Here is a 17,629-nt window from a genome sequence, read left to right on the forward strand (position 1 = left end):
ATGTCTTCCTTCAAATAAAATTAGGATTGGCAAAAAGTTATCACTAGCAATTCTACTGCCTGAAATCTTGCATTTATCTCCACAAGAACTACTTTATGGTCATGTAAATAATACTGGAACAAAAGATACTTCAGATTGACCAGGAGCGACTGTGTTAGCTGGAGGGAGGCAAGTCCTGCCTTCTTCTGCCTTTTCCCTTATCTTTAGAATCTTTTGCATAAAGGCTGGTGGAAGGTTCTTTTACAAAACTGATTGGAAGTGGATACAGATTTTAGCATAAACAAAGTGTAGATTCCAGACACACTCATTTCAAGTGGATGAGCAGAGGACCCTGATGCTCTGTCACTGATGAACATGTAATTCTGGGTTAGAACAACAGTGTAATTATGACTTGGGTTTTACCACTGTTATTTAATTCTTTTTCCTGCTCTTATTAAGCTTCCAGATATAGGCCAACGTCGAAGAGCTTTCTCCAGTTACCACTAAAGTTGAAGCAACAAGTCCAGAAATTGAGCAAGAGATTGGGGAAGTGGGGCAGAATTCAATGGCAGAGCACATACACTTTCAGAATGTCCTGGTTTCAGTTCCTGGGACCTCTAGTTAAAAGGAGCTTAGGTAGAAGGGCTGAGAGAAGACTCCTGCCTGAAACCCAGGAGAGTCTCTGCTGTAGCCTTTGCTGAGCTAGATGGACAAATGGTCTGTTCTAGCATAAAGCAGCTGCATGTGTTCAACGTGGCCAGTGCTCTGATCCATAAAGGGAGCAAATAATAAGGAAGCTAACATGACTAATTTTCCTCTTTTTTGTCTCTTTCTAGGGAGTGCAAGAGCTGAAAATGAGGCCCCGAGCAGAGTGCTATTCTTCAAAGTTCTGGCTTATGCTGGCAGTCCTGGCGACAACAGGTGGTGGGGCCTGGGCCCAAAAGAACCACCCCAGCATTGGCATTGCTGTCATCTTGGTGGGTACCTCTGACGAAGTAGCTATCACAGATGCCCATAAGAAAGATGACTTCCATCACCTCTCTCTCACGCCTCGTGTGGAACTGGTGGCCATGAATGAGACAGATCCCAAGAGCATCATCACCCGCATCTGTGATATCATGTCTGATCGGAGGGTTCAAGGTGTGGTGTTTGCTGATGACACTGACCAGGAAGCCATTGCCCAGATCCTGGACTTCATTTCTGCCCAGACCCTCACACCCATCCTAGGTATCCATGGAGGCTCTTCCATGATCATGGCAGACAAGGTAAATTATTGCTTCTTCCTATCTCAACCATTAGAGTGGAGCTTGGAAATTAGCTTCTTCATTCACAAAATGCATACTGTTTGTTAAAGGCACTGCCAAACTTGGTCAACTGCATTGAAAGAATTCAAGCCCTGACTATCTAGATATTTGTCACTGAGGTTCTTGGAACAAGCAGCATCTTGTCCTTGGCAAGTGAGGCAGATCTGTCCTGCTTTGCTTTCTGTCAGTTATTACCAAATACCAGGTCTGCAGAATTGGGTCTATGTATTTGACTTTGTGGGAGTGGCAGAAAAACCTTCAGAAGCTCACTGTGCTGTCCCTCACCTTCTGTGACCTTGCACAGTTACAATTCAAGGCCGAGGACACTGTGTTGGTGTGGCAATCATTATGCCCCATTTTAACCACTCATTTGCCAGTGTTATGGCTCATAATACCAGGCTAAAAACAATTAAATGCATGTTGTTAAAAATAATGCATGAGGGTATCAACTGGGGAGAGTGTGTGTGTGCGCACTGGGTCTGCCACCAACATCCCTGCATGTGCTACCCTGCCACCTCCTCGCCTGATGTGCAAAGATCTGAAGGAGGGCTCTAAATGCCTTCAGTTGAACATGGCTAGAATCTTCTCCAAGATCTAAAATAAAGACCCTGTGCAACCAGTGTGCCCAATAGAAGAGAACATTCTAACTATGTTCATTAGTTAGCATCTTCTCCTGCAGAAGATTAGGACAGGATGGTTTAGGGGTGGCCTTGGTACATTTGCATGCCAGCATTCCCTATCCAGGGATAACTACACTTCCAAACCAAGAAAGAGTGAGCACATACATCCTGCAGACCTATGAAGAAGAGTTTGGACTTGATATCCCTCTTTATCACTACCCTAAGGAGTCTCAAAGCAGCTAACAACCTCCTTTCCCTTCCTCCCCCACAACAAACACTCTGTGAGGTGAATGAGGCTGAGAGACTTCAGAGAAGTGTAACTAGCCCAGGGTCACTGCATGTGGAGGGGTCCACTGCTCTTAACCACTACACCACACTGGCTCTCTATGACACCCCCCCCCCCACACACCCATAAGAAGCCTTGCTTATTTTAATTGCTTTTTCTTTAAGAAGAACATTAAGAAACCAGGATGATAAAACTGGAAGTGCCACAGATAATCTGAATTTCCCACCAAAGACCACAGGAATAAGTATTTTGATTTCACAAAACTGTCATGGACAAACCATTAATAAAACCAGCTTTCCTGCAAAACATTCATTAGTTTTTAACACATGTAAAAAACAGCAACAGAATATGGAATTGGTTTAATTTAACATTCCCCTGTCCCCAGGGACTGTTTTGAGGAAGTTCAGTGATAATCCAGAGCATCTACACATATATCCAGTGCTTTTTTTCTGGGGGGACGCAGAAAACATTTTGTGAATCTAAGTTTGGCCTCATTGATGGGCAGTATTTCAATATGAGTAGGAAAATGAGAGTACCCCTAAACACACACACACACACACACACACAAGCATTGCATATATCAGGAGATATGAGTAGTTTTCTTCTACTTTGTAGATTATGATGATAAACATGTGTTTTCAGAGAATCATAGAACTGGGTCCACAGATGACATTGCTCATTCTATCCCCAGAGGATTGTCAATCCACGTTATAGATATCAGTCTATATCAGGGGTCGGCAAGGTTTATCTTGCCTGGGCTGGATCGGTCCCATAGAGATCCCTCCATGGACCGGATTGTGTGCGCGCATGAGCATGCCTGCCCACGATTTTCAGCGTCTGTGTCTGTGCAGATGTGATATTTGGCATCTGCGCTTGTGCAGATGTGATTTTCAGTGCCGCGGAAGCAAGTCCCCGTGCCGCACTGTGCCAGTTTAACACAGCGCACGAGCAGGCAATTCGGTTCGGGGGCCCGTCAAACGACCTCTGCAGGCCGCTTCTGGCCCATGGGCTTTAGGTTGCTGACCCTTGGTCTATATAATTGGAATTATGATGTGTCATAAACACAGAGCAAGTCCACTCTAGAAAGTGTGGTCATTTTGTAGTCATTCATTCTTGTCCCCAATCTGCTTTAATATGAGAAGCTCCCCACTTTATGGTGTTAGCCCTCTCCCCCAATCATTTGTAGAGTACTACCATTGTATCTAAGATTAAAAAGTCAATCTAATAAGGTAAGTTCTCAGTTCTGGTATTCATCTGTTGCTCTTCTGTATACCTAGTCTACTATGAAGAGGTCTTTCTAGAATGTGGATAATGGTAAATGATATTCAATCTACCAGCAGTTTGTATACAGCTAACTTATGTTTTTGATCCCACTAGCAATACCCTCCTTAATATATCTAAGACATATGCTGCCTTGTTTCCTCTTTCCTCTTCATCTTAGTGAAGTTTTTAATGTGTGACATTTTAATGTATTTTAATCTTTGTTAGAAGCCCCCCAGAGTGGCTGGGGAAACCCAGCCGGATGAGCGGGGTACAAATAACAATTTATTTATTTATTTATTTATTTATTTATTTATTTATTTATTTCCCTTCCAGCCAAAGAGTCTCAAATGATAACCAACATGTTTATTCTTTGTGTCCCTACAGATTGGTGTTTTATTGTGGGTGTATTCCGTAACATGCTCTTAACACAACAATAGTGCATTAGTGCTGGATTTATTCTGCTTTATTCTCAATGCATCTCCAATACTACCACATTATTGCTTTCTGCTGGACAAAATAAATAAATAACCAGAACATTTGTGGTATGAAAAGTTACTGGATTTTTAGCATGAAGCTACAGGGAATGTGTTGATTGGAAATGAAGCAGTATGACCACTCCAAAACTGTTGCAGGAACAAACAATATTAAAACCAGTACTGTCTGCATAATGTTTAGCATTATGAGCACAAGTAATCATAAATGTGCAATAAAAAAAAATCTGCTGAAGTCTTGCGTCTCTAGTGCAATGCCATAGGACCCTTTTATACATCCAGTAGAAAAAAGTAGCAGAGCTTTTCTGGATTGCCCCACTTCAGGCTGTAGGTGGGGGAGGCTGTGTGTTTGAATGCTATCCTATGGGTGAAATTCCCTGAAAATAAGAGAAAACCCCCCACACCATGTCAGGGAGAAGGCTAGGTTGAATCAATCTCTGCAACATACTAATTTTGTATGTGCAATAAGTTTTAAAGATGGGAAGTGGTCAAACTGGTGTTTCCTGCCATCTGGACCCTAGAGTGATACAATCCTGGAAAAGATTTGCCATCTGATTTTGCTAAGCATATAAGATGGCCCATACTGCTTTGTATTACTGAATATCATATCACGGTGGGACGCTGAGGATAGCTGAGAGATGGAGGAGCTATGTTCCTTTGGACTGCCTGGCTGAGAGATAAAATGGCACTGGCAGCTATAAGGACTTGAGCCCAGGGAGCCATTGAAAGAGGCAGTGTATGCAGCAGTTCTGTCTTACAGTCATGTCCATTGTATAAGGTGGTGTCAATTTCATTTCTGGGTTAAGCACTCATAGAGCTATGTTCTCACCATGCTGCAGAGAGACAGCTTCCTTCCCTTCCCACCAGGACATGCAATGAACTGGTTGGGCAGTGGGCATGGGTTTTCCCCTTCTGCACACCTAGAAATGTACACCAACAGTTTCTGTGGCTCCTGCTAGCCACCAAAGGTGCCGAAGGCATGGGAAAGGAAAAAAGTAGGACCAGGCCCAAAGATGCTTCACCAAGAATTTGGTTGAGGTGAGGAAATACACACACGCACCCCCCCACACTGATTATTTAAAAAAAATCAGTTTGTGATTGCAGCTTCTTCTTTCTACCAGCACCATCAAAAGGAAAATAAAAAACACCAACTCAACCAGAGCATTTGTCTATTTAGTCTTATACTAGGCAAACTCATGTAGCAAAGACTTTTGTTGTGGGTTACTTCCACACACATTTGGTAATTTGTGGTAATTTGTTTTATGCTGCTTAATTGGGGTGATGGAAATTGATAGCTAAAGAGCAATTGACCAATGGGAGGCATGCAGGCAGGGGATGCTGGAGGAACAGGAAATACATGCCAGAAATTGCCCCTAGAAGATGAGAATTAGGATGAAGATGGGCATGATTTTTTCGTGTAGTGATGCAGAGTCAAAGGGATGCTGGTTAAGTATGTGACTGGCAGAACAATATGATATGGAGCCTGCTATTTCAGCCAACTATAGGGAAAATTTAGAATGTTAGGCTTCACAGGTTCCAGGATTCTTGACAGTTGCATATTATGGAGCCTTTACATTGCTACAGCACTGCAAGACAGCTTTAGGGCTTTCTCAAATGAGGCATGCATATTGTCCAAGAGAAGCCTGCCATAGATGTATCATAGTACATACTCCAGGGAAATAATGTTGGATTTATTCCCTGATTAAAGGAGCCCAAAGGAAATTTCTTTTTTATTCACTTTGCCCTGAAACTATGTTGAGTATAGGGTACGAACAGCAAAGGAGTAATGTTCAGGCTAGATGCCAGTTGTCATGACTCTCTTTTCAGGGGACTTGGGCCTACTGAATTTGATAGAATTTGATAGGCTATTAAATAAATAATCAAGGGTAGAATGTCCAGTTGCAAATCTATATGGAGAATTTGATCAAGTGAGACTTACTCTTCTACATACCTGTCCTTGTGAATGTAAATTATCACTCTTAATACTTTGTGTTGCCTGATAATTTTGATGAAAAATACTAGTAGAAGACAGGCTGCAAAAGAAGATGGAGGTGAAATAGCCCACTAACATTTGTCAGAGGAAAACATGTCTTCTTTTAAATTAAGTAAGCCAAGCATACATAGTGTAGTAATGAAAATGCCAACTTCACGCTAATCTAGTGTATACTCAGCCAAATGATTTATAAAATATTGGTTTCATCTTCAACACATTCTTGCAGCACGGTAAATATGTGAATTCCATGATACTTATGGATACATGTTAAAGGCATATATCTACAGTTGCATGGTTGTACCTGTCTATTACTATGTCTGAGATTTATATTATATTTCTTTATATGTGCAATTGTTAAGAGTTGTGATTATTTTTCAGCCGGTCACGTTTTGTGTGTTTGGCATAACGTCAGCTGTGATCTTGGTTCTTTTGTGTGTTTTTAGCACGGTAAACAGTAACAAATTTATTATGGCATAATCTTTCTTTAATCCACAAAAGTTTATAACATGTTAAATGTGTTGGTCTTTAAAGTGCTACAAGAGTCATGTTTTTGCTGCAACAGACTAATATGGCCACTGTTTTAGAAGCTGTTAACGTGGAAGGCACAATGTATAGTTTCCTATAGCCCACAAATACTTTTTTCATGTTTAGAATGTTGCAAATGTACGCATTTTGTATTGTCACTTGGCATGACATGCTCTTACGTTTCCAGATGAAAAACTTCAGAAACAGAGGCAGGAAGCAGAGCATGAAACAAGCAAACACTTTGAAACACAAAGTTAGATACCAAAGCAACATAGGGCTTGCCTACACTTCTGCTTGTCCCATGCCTAGAAGGCATGACTTTGAGCAGTTTTCTGCTTATCCCAGTGGTTCTCAAACTTTTTTCTCTGGGCCACACTTTCAGAATAAAAATAATGTTTTGCATTATTTAGGATGAAATTGTAAAATGGTGATTTTTATCTTGTATTAAATGTTTTCTCTGCTGCTGCTGAACCCACTTTGATTCAGTGAAGAAATGGGCATGTATAGATAGTGTTTATGTGAGTGTGTGAGCGCACACACACTACTGTTGGGGAGATTGGATAGGGGTAGTCAGGTGTCCTCACACACTGCAGTCCTTTTGAAGTGGCATTTGTGTTTAAGTGTGTGTGTGTGTGTATTATATGAATTGGTCAGGCCTCTTAATGTGGCTCTCAGTAATATCACTGAAGGTCATGGTGATGTCCACATGTGAGAAAGAAAATATTTGAGCTTGCAAATGGCTCTTAGCCAGTCAAAGATAGGATGGGTAGATCAAAGGTTGGGGAAGTGCAGCTCTCCTACAGTTCCCCAGCAAAGTGTTCAGAGTATAACAACCAAGACAACATTAACTAATATGGCTAAAGTGAACAAAAACCTCTTAAAAAACCACACATTTGCTCCAATATGGGACCCAGCTAGCATGAAACCCTACAGAACCACAGCTTCAGTTAATTTGATGGCCCAACGCTCAGACCTGGCCTCTTAAGTACATTATGAATGGGGCAGCCGGGCAGGAGGAGAAACTAGTCTTGTCTCCGGCTCCCACAGTGCATTGTCATGGACTCTGACAGTGAACCTGCACTATGTATTCTGTTGTATTGCACACCTTCCTGCCTGCCAAGCCCTGCAGTCAATCTACAACTGGATCTGCACATACTGGGTCTGCAGCAACCGACAGAGATTCCACACGTACCTTTTGCCCAGTCTTTCCAGGCACAGGTCCACGCTTAAAAGCTTCATGTCTGAGCATTGTTGCTGTTGTTTTTGCCCTGGAGCAAAAACCTGCAAAAACCCACTCTTTAGCACTAAAGCAGAGCAAATGTCAATTTGGGTTTTCTGTGTATTAACGTTTGCTCCGATCAAACTTTAAATAGCAGTTGTTCATAGGGAAAGCTTTGGAGCAAAAAAAAAAGCGTGCTCGGACATGGAGCTTTAAAGCGCAGACCGTGCCTGGAAAGAGCAGAGGAAAGGTACTGTACCGTAAGTGTGGATAAGCCTTGAGTCTATAACAAAGCCTGAATATGTGTGACTGGAATAATCACATATGTTTACTCCTGCCTTCACTTCCCTCCTCTTCCTCTGTTCTTTTCCCCATGTGAAATTACAGTTTGTAAGCTCCTCAGGGCAGGGAACCTATCCTATTGCGTTCTGTAGAGCACCATGCACATGGATAGTACAATAATAAGAGCAACCACTCTGATTATGCTGGTCAATTATCTCTGGTGGACTAGGGGATAGAGATGAAAGCTGTTTCCTGGTGCCTTCATTACATATCTTTAGGCCCTGGGAGAAAACCTTCTTCTCCCTGGCCTTGGGGTGATAAAACAATCTATGGCCTTTTAAATTTTGTGTGTGTGGAGGGGTATTGTTTTGTTTGTCATTGTATTATGAATTTCTGTGTTTTTATATTGCAAACCACCCTGTGAACTTTGAATGAAGAGTGAGTGGTATAGAAATTTAATTAATAATAATAATAATACAGGCACCTGATTGTTGACTGACCAAGAGCAGATACTTGTGGTCAGTTAGCAGTTTTATGGCTACATTGTGCTGACTTCACTATCCCTGCATCAAACGTTACCAAACGACACCTGCCAGTAAAGGCCTGGAACCCAACCTCCCCTCCCAATGCATGCATACATGCACTTACCTTGGTTGCTTATTTGTGGTGGCAGCAATTTATTAACATTGCACCACCCCTGACTGCTGCTGTGGACCATAGTCTACTCCTTCCATCACTGTCACAGAATTGGAGAGCAAGATGGATGCACTCTGCCTTGCTGCAGAATCATCTCATGTTTTCAGGCTATTAAGTATCTGGCTGAGTTTATTCGGATACATAAAAGAACTGAGAGTCAGCGAAGGATACTATCACCTCTTTCATAAATATATAAGAAGTTTAAGTGGGGAATGTCAGAATGTTTTCCCTTGCTTCTTATCACCCACTGGATGCTTAAAAGTGATTGTTAAGGCTCCACTAAGCAGACATCCAGGCTTTATCAGCATTGTATCCACTTAAAGCATCAAAGCATCCATCTGATGGGGGGCTTTGGGGCACTGACACTAATGTAGCTGGTCTCCCTCTCCCTTTTTTGTTTCATCCTATATCCATGTGCCTCAGCTTCAGGATCTATCCTTCCAGTGAGCACTCAGAGCTGATTTCCTTCAGAATGGGTTGGTTTGATCTTCTTGCAGTCCATGGGACTCTCAAGAGTCTCCTCCAGCACCATCATTCAAAAGCATCAATTTTTCGGCAATCAGCCTTCTTTATGGTCCAGCTCTCACTTCCATACATCACTACTAGGAGAACCATAGGTTTAACTATACGGACCTTTGTCTGCAAGGTGATGTCCCTGCTTTTTAAGATGCTGTCTAGTACTGGAGATGCTCTCTAGCTGAGGCTCCAATACTTTGTCCACCTCATGAGAAGAGAAGACTCCCTGGAAAAGACCCTGATGTTGGGAAAGATTGAGGGCACAAGGAGAAGGGGTCGGCAGAGGACGAGATGGTTGGACAGTGTTCTCGAAGCTACTAACATGAGTCTGACCAAACTGCAGGAGGCAGTGGAAGACAGGAGTGCCTGGCATGCTCTGGTCCATGAGGTCATGAAGAGTCGGACATGACTAAACAACTAAACAACAACATATCCACATGCAAGACTATAGCTCTCCCAATCATGATTGAAGCCCACAGAGGAGCTGCTGGGTGGCAGGGAAGGATAAGACTATAGAGCAGGAGTGAGGAACCTTTGCCCCCCCGACATTGTTGGAATCCAACTCCTATCTGGTTCAGTCAATACAACTAAGAGCCAAGGACGATGGGAGTTCAAATCAAGCAACATCTGGAGGACCATAGTTTCCCCATCCATAGTGTGGGGTATAGCAAATAGGGGGTTGTAGCAAAAATGTCATGGAAAGGGTGGGTTTTGAAAGAGCTAAGGCAGGTGACATGGTCTAAGAGTCAGTGCCAAGTGTATAGGACAGCAAGGGACTAAGGGCAGCTGTGGAGAGAGAGAGAGAGAGAGAGAGAGAGAGAGAGATGGGGGAGGCAAGACCATGGAAGGCTTTGAAGGTAGAAAAACACCTCACCGGTTGCCCATTTGTTGCCACTGGAGCTGCCTCATCTTGCTTCTGCTGCTTGGAAGAAAAGTGCTTTATGGCTGAGTGCCTGACATGGAATATGGCACAACCTCTTTCTTTCTCAGACAACTGGCTGCTGGATGGTTCATTCCTCAACAGGAGTAAGGAGGAAGAAGGGAGAAGGTGGCAGTGATGGAGGCCAGCTGGTGGGGAAATAGCCCTGGATTAAATGATAGGCTACCCAACATAGGAATCTGCTTTACACTGAGTTAGACAATGGGTCCATCCAGCTCTGTAGTATCTTCACTGACTGGCAGTGATTCTCCAGAAGCCTCTATCAGATGTGCCTGGAAATTCCAGGGATTGAACCTGGGATCTCCTGCATGCATAGCAGATGCTGTAGCACTGAACTACAGCCCTTCCCTACAGGCACATACTCATTCCAAAAATGATGTGTTTGCAATTCCATGAGCCTCTTTTTAATGCCCACCTATATCCAGCAGAAGGAGATCAGGGACTTGCAGGTGGGCAGAGTCAGGATTTCACTCTTCTTATCAACTTCCAGGAATATAAAAAGAAAGCAGTGCAATAATGAGCCTCTTCTCAAGCTTAGCCTTCAGTGGCATTCAGTCTGACGAGTTTGATTGCCACTGTTCAGTGCTAAGGACCCACAGGCCAGTTGTAGCTCATAGGCTGCCTATTGCTCACCTCAAACATAGGACTTCTTCCTTAGCCTTTTAAATTGACTTGGAATGAATGAAATGCAATTGTTGGTGCTTGTGTGTCTAAACTGTGAAATATATCCATTATATATAAACATCTCTCTCTCTCTCCCTCTCCCTCTCTCTCTCTCTCTCTCTCTCTCTCTCTCTCTCTCAGCAACTTTAGCTAACCATGAATCGTGATTGGTTCAGGTTGTTTAAGTCCACACTACTTCTATTAAAAATGTCTTTCAAGCCTAGATTTGCTCACTAAGAGCATGTGGGAAAACATCTAATCTCACAATTGCTTATTTAGCCAGATTGACCAACGCTTTAAGAGCTGTGCTGCCACTATTGCTAATAAGCATTATATGACATTTTCTTTTAAATATGTGTGTTTCACACACACATTTATTAAATCAATTTGCACTATCCACAGCTGGTCAAGTAGATTAGATTCTTGATTGTGGAATAGGCAAACCTTTATTATAATCTAACAATCTAAATTAATTTAATTCAATATTTCCTTTGCCCCAAATCGGCATCCAATTGAAATTGAAACTCTAGAGTGTGAAATTGACTTATCCTGCTTTCTTAGATCTTCAAATCATTCATTGGTAACTGCAAGACCATAGCTAAGTGGAAGAGCTTTGCATGCAGAAGGTTCCAGGTTCAATTTCTGCCATCCATACCTGAAAAGTATCTGTGCCATGAAAGGCCTCTACCTGACATCTCAGAGAGCTACTGGCACTTAAATCAGTGCTTAGATATACTGTTGATCTGACCCAATAAAATGCAATGCCTTATGCGCAACTCACAATTGTTTTTCAAAGAGTCACTTACTTTCTTTGCCTTCCTCCCATTATTAGTTTGGAGGGAAAGGATTCTAGAATCTAAGAGAATTGACTACTGTTGTTGGCATCTGTTTGTCTCTAGAAACAATGGAAGAATGTGTCATTTAGGGTAAACTTAAACTGTTGGAAAGTTACAGTGGCTGTAGAAAACCAATACGGGAGAGGCATGTTTTAATGCAAGTGGGGCAGATGAAGGTGTCTGGTTTCGTGGCTACAGGTGCACCATGACATTTCTTCTCCCTCTCCTCTTCCTAGCAGTCATTCCTCCTCTGATCACTGCTGTGGATACATGACCTCTCTGTCTGTCTATACATCACCTAAAAATGGAAGATACTGGGAATATGACAGGCTTGTGGCTATAATAGTAATATCTACTAGCCAAAAAGACTACTGTGGAAGAAATAGAATATTTAAGTGGAAAATTCTCACTATTAAACAAGTGTATTGTGATATTTTTCATCTGCTGGGATTGAACTTGTCCTCTGAGTAGTTTACTGTGAGCCATTGGCATGGAGGATGACTTTCCACAACCTTCTTACCACAATCCGGCCAGTAATATGTGTTTGTGTGGGTGTTATTTGGATAACTATTTCACTACATGGACACCCAAACTAGGCACAGAGGAAAATGGTTTGTCATCATGCAGTGTAGCCCTGTAGGTCAGTCATACTTTAAAATGCAGGATAGGAAGCAGGGCACAACAATAAGTTTTTTGTATGGTAGACCAAAACTACTAAGAACTTGCAAAACAAAACCACCACCCTGGAAATTATTGAACTTCTGCCATCTGTCCCAGTTACAGTTTCTGAACTATCTTCTGGGTAGCCTCATGTATAGGTCATAAAAGCAGTTCAGCCTTAACATTACAAAGAAGCCTATTCTTTAGCACAACATTTTATCTACTTAGTAAGTCCTTTCTCTTCTATTAAGGATGTTTTGCTGGATTTTCTGTTATTCTGAACAGCAGGTGACAGATGATTTCACTAACTGCTCTGTGGCTCCTTGTATTTTCCCCTAGGAAGCAGCTGATATTGACTGCTGAATAGACTGATAGTTTGTAGGGTTACTGTATTTCTAGGAGGTGAGATCAGATAAACTAGATCAGTGTACTGTTGTTTGAATGAAAAGTCACTGATGGAAAGATTATTATTTTTTAAATATGGGTTAAAATTGTCAAGGTATTCTGCAAAATATTGCCAATAAGAGAAACAAAGTTGAACAAAAACAAAACAATTATTTAGACAGGTTAGCGGAATGTGTTTCCTCATGGTGAACAGTGCAATCCTGCAGAGAAAAATACATTCTGTTGGAACGTAAAGCTGTTTCAAAATAGGAATGGACAGTGCATGAGAAACTGCAATGCAGAGACCAACTGATCCACAACCAGGGTGGGTGAGAGGTAGATAATAGGAAACTGCAAGGTGAGCAAGCTATAGATGCAGAAATATATGTGGAAAGGGCAAGTTGTAAAGAGAATCTGGTATGATCAAAGGGGGAAAGTTTCATTAAATGTAAAACCTGTGAGGCAATTTACAAAAGAAAGGGAGATAGGATTTTCCCCCCTTTCTGTGCTCTGATGTGCTCCAAGCCATCTTTCTGTGCTCCAAGCCATCTTTGTCAAGGTTTCACATGTGAATTATCATCTGAAGCTCCAGAAAGAGTTGGATGGGCAGGGGAAGCAAGATGAATGCAGGATGGGATGACAAGGAATAGAGAAGATAGAAACTTAAGAGAGTCATTGTGTCCAGAGTGTAGGGCCCAGTTCTGGAAATCATTGTCTCAGGAATCTCTCTAGTTCCACAAATGCCTTGCTGAACGTGACTGCATCAACTTCAGCAATGCACAGTTGAATACCTCAGGTGTGCACATAAGTTTATTTCTATCTGCAACAACAGAGAGAGAGAGAGAGAGAGAGAGAGAGAGGGAGAGAGAGAAGATGTGACGGGAAGAACATGTCTAGTTTCTAAAAGGGCACCATATAATAAATACTGACAATCATGTGTAAGCTTTCTTTATATTGTCAGCAGCAAGATTTGACCTATGCACTTCAAGATATGAAGCAAGCTTATGCAATCTGATTTACAAATCTATCCCTTGCACCTTGGCACAAATATGTAACAGTTCATGGTTTACCATGTATTCAGTAATATGATTACAGATGCCTTGGTCATGAATGCACATCTAATGCTCTGTAGGTCATAGCTTGTACCTCAGGATGAGTTATTACTTTTAAGGCTCCAGAATAGGCTGACAGCCATGGAAACTGATTTTTCTTGAACCTCTTCCTTTTGAATTCGCACTACTCTCTTCTCATACTTTATCAAACTAGTTTATATTTTTCTATTAACTTGGTTTGAACACACTTGTGCTATTTCTGTCTTGTGACTATTTCTACACATGTTGAGTCTAGGGACTTCTGAAAACAGCTTGGCCTATAATCTATCTATCTATCTATCTATCTATCTATCTATCTATCTATCTATCTATCTATCTATTTATCTAACAAGTTGATAGACTACTTTAAAAGTCATTGGGGTGGTACATAAGATAAAAGCAGAATAAAACACAAGTCCCAAAAATAGTAAAACAATTTCCATAAACTCAAAAAACCGTATTTACAAATTATAAAAATAGTAAAACCATCTATGCAGGTAATACAATTGGTATTCCATAAATAACTGGGTTACACCCCAGGGAAAGCTGTCTTAAACGAAAATATATTCAGTCAAGTATCTAAACATACCGGTAATGGTGCTAGGTGCCTAGGTATATATCAAATCATTCAAAAGGCTTGGAAAATATGTTCATAAAGTTGACTGAATAAGGATGCAATCCTGTATATACTTTCCTGGGAATAATCCTCATTGAACTTAATGGAACTTACTTTTTCTTAGACATGAATAGGGTTACATTATAAATTAATCTAAACAGAAAATTAAAGATCTTAAAAACAGACCAGTTGAATCTGCCCTGGACCTGAATAGAATAGATCAGCTCCTGTAGCTGTAAATCTGAAGTCTGGTTCATACAAACAAGTGGCACATGGTTTTTCTCTTCCTCACACCCTGCCTCTCCCTGTTCTGCCTGCCACCCTCTCCTTTTTACTAACTTAATTACCGGTACTGTTTGCATAGTGCTTTGAAAATGCGAAGTGCTGTATAAATGCTAACATTTCTTTCTTTCTGGCTCTTCTCTTTGCATATGGCTCTTTGTATTCACTTCCCTTTGTGAATGTGCAGGTCTAAATTATTTATAAGCTTATAGAGTAATTACGGAAATGATTTAATTACCGGTACTCAGTTAACACAGTTCTTTGCATCACAGGCTCAACCTGGGTGGCAATCTGCTTGCTGCAGAGTGTCATTGCAGAAGGGATTAAGTGGAGGAAAAGGTGTGGGGAAGGGAGAAAGGAACAACTGATACCCCACCTCACCCGCACTAACTTATCAGAAATGGCTTTTCTAATACGAAGGAGTGACTTACAGTGATTATGTTGACCACACTGGAATGATTAATCAGATATTTGTTGCAGCTATAGACAGCGGCCATTCTTTTGATTTCAGAGGTTGGAGAAGAGTGGCTGTTGTAGAGTCACTCTCTATAAGATTGCCATTACTCACCAAAAAGGGTTTGAAGGCAAGGGGGAGAATCTATCTGCCGTTACATTGGCACCTTGATCTAGTTTCCCTTTTGTTTGACAGTAAAGCAGAGGCGTAGCATGGGCGGGGGGCAGTGGGGCTGTGGCCCCAGATGCACAGGCAGGCACATTGGTCTAGTGGCCAAGTGGATGGAGGGCAGCAGGCAAGGAGCCTGTTGGAGGCGGGCTCTGTTCACCCTCTGTGCATGCCCTCCTGGTGCGCATCCTCACCCTAGCTGCCCAGTTCACTAGGAGGGTGCAACACTTGCCCGCCCTTGGCTCTGGCAACCCACACTATGCTGCTGCAATAAAGGGCTTATTTGGTGGGAAGGATTTGCCTTTTGGAGAGTGCATACTCCAGTAGCCTGGAAATACATTCCTTTATCTGGATATTGCTGGCACCTATATTTTTATATCATTATTATTAATGTTTGTATAACATTTTTGTAGGACTAATCCTATTCAAAGTGGCATACAATAGAGGGACAAAAGCAACAGAATTAAAACACTACAAACATAGACACACAATGAATTATCCCACATTAAACACAAAAGCTGCAGTATTCATAAAACAACTGAAAATAGCAGAGTACTAAATATTCAAAATGGTGATTTTCATAGTCCATCTAAAAAGCTTCTCAGTTTCATTATGTCAGTACCTGCTCTTCTAAATGTTTGTTTTCCTGTTGTTTCTCTTCCAATTTTAAATGTTATTATTACTTCTTTCCTTAACACTTTTTGTTAGTGTCAATATCCTGCACTATACAAGGTCTTTATAAAAAATGCAGAAGTGGAGATAACAGTGATTATATTTGTCTGGAGAACATAGTATAGAACGTGGTTTTTAACAGACCTTTGAGCCATCCTTTCCTTAGGTGAACTTGAAGGAATTGCAAGTTAGCATGATTTTACTGAAGAATTTTGTCTCTGAGCAATTTCATGAGAACATGTCATAGGTTATTTTATCATTCTTTCCTGGACACAGGTTATTTTTATAGGGTTTTTTCTGCTCTCAATATTTTGTCAGTTTAAGCAGTTGGATCTCTGTATGCATGTTGCTTTGTCTCAGCAACAATGAGGTGCCAAAGTGTCTACCTTAGGTGCTGTCCAAGTAGTGTGTGTGTGTGTGTGTGAGAGAGGGGGGGGACTAATTGTTTTTCATGTACAGTATGTCCACATTTAATAATTCTTGATCAGTGAAGCTTTTATGAACCCAAATTGTGTCCACTGGCTCCTATTCCCAAACTTGAAGAATGTCCACCTATTGCAACCTGCTCTAGAGCCCATTGCTATTCTACTGTTAAAGGAACCAAGTGCTGTACTGGTTAGTCAGTTTTGCCTATAAGGTTTCAGAGTTTGGGGCTTTGTCATTCTGTGTCTTCTGTATGGACCATGAGGTTTAAGGCAGAGATGGGGAATCTGCATGGCCAATTGTCAGGGATGATGGGAGCTGTAATCCAAGAACATCTGGAACACCACAGGCTCCCCATACCTGGCTAAGGGAAAGAAATGACTCTAGGGATAGCACTGGCTTTTCATCTGCTATACTGCCTTCACAGCACTGTGTGAGGAAGGGTCTTTTTTCTTACCTGTAGATTGCTGTTCTTTGAGATGTGCAGGGGATGTAGCTTTCCTGGAATAGTTTCTGAACCATAAATCTCAATTCTGAGATCTAGGTCAATTAGATAGCTTCAAACCTCAGGGATGGCTTTCTACTGTTAATTCCTTTAACGTTGTCTTTGTTCCTGGTCATTTCTAAAATCATGTACAATACATTTTTTTACTGGTTGAGCAGCGTTGATGTTTGGGCTTAGTCTGGGAACTTTGGTATCTGCTCACCTTAGTATCTTAGCAACATGATGGTGCCTCAAAGATGCCACAACACTCTCCCAGTGCTTCATTGAAGAATGGAAATTTCTTTCTCTTTCCCTGCCAAGAGGAGACAGTAGTTTTACTTGTAGCTGGGTAAAGTACTAAATTGCAAACTAAAGATGAAGAAATGATTATAGGGTAAGACAGAGGAAGGAAATTCAGATGGTGGTATTGACCCTGGCTTGCCACTCAAAATGATTTCTGTTTTGATGATTGATATTAATAAGGAAATGAACCACATTCAATATTGAAGAGGAAAAGTATAGGAAGCTTTAAGATAGAAGCCATACTTGTTTATATACCACTAAACACAACTTTGGATACATTGGCTAGTGAGCAACAACAGACTGAATTTCCTAAATATTTGTATCTTTGTGGACAATCATGTTCTATGGTATCTCTTCCAATCTGATGTATAGTAAATTGTAGTTCTGGCTAGCAGCTTCCAACTGCAGGGAAAAATAATAAAGAAATTAAGATTGCAGCAAGTAGAATAGGTGTGAGGATCTGACACCATTTGGGAACA

General features: G+C 41.3%; 1 protein-coding gene across 1 annotated transcript in view; it reads left to right on the forward strand.

Annotated features, from left to right (window-relative positions):
- The window catches only part of GRIN2B (glutamate ionotropic receptor NMDA type subunit 2B), a 267,579-nt gene that overhangs the window by 55,565 nt on the left and 194,385 nt on the right, over positions 1-17,629 (forward strand). The window contains exon 2 of the mRNA XM_033162191.1: positions 816-1,244. Coding sequence (XP_033018082.1) covers positions 834-1,244 — 411 coding nt within the window. The 5' untranslated portion in view covers positions 816-833. The remainder of the gene's footprint in view (positions 1-815; positions 1,245-17,629) is intronic.

This window comes from Lacerta agilis, chromosome 10 (genome assembly GCF_009819535.1).
Source record: "Lacerta agilis isolate rLacAgi1 chromosome 10, rLacAgi1.pri, whole genome shotgun sequence".
Lineage (NCBI taxonomy): Eukaryota > Metazoa > Chordata > Lepidosauria > Squamata > Lacertidae > Lacerta > Lacerta agilis.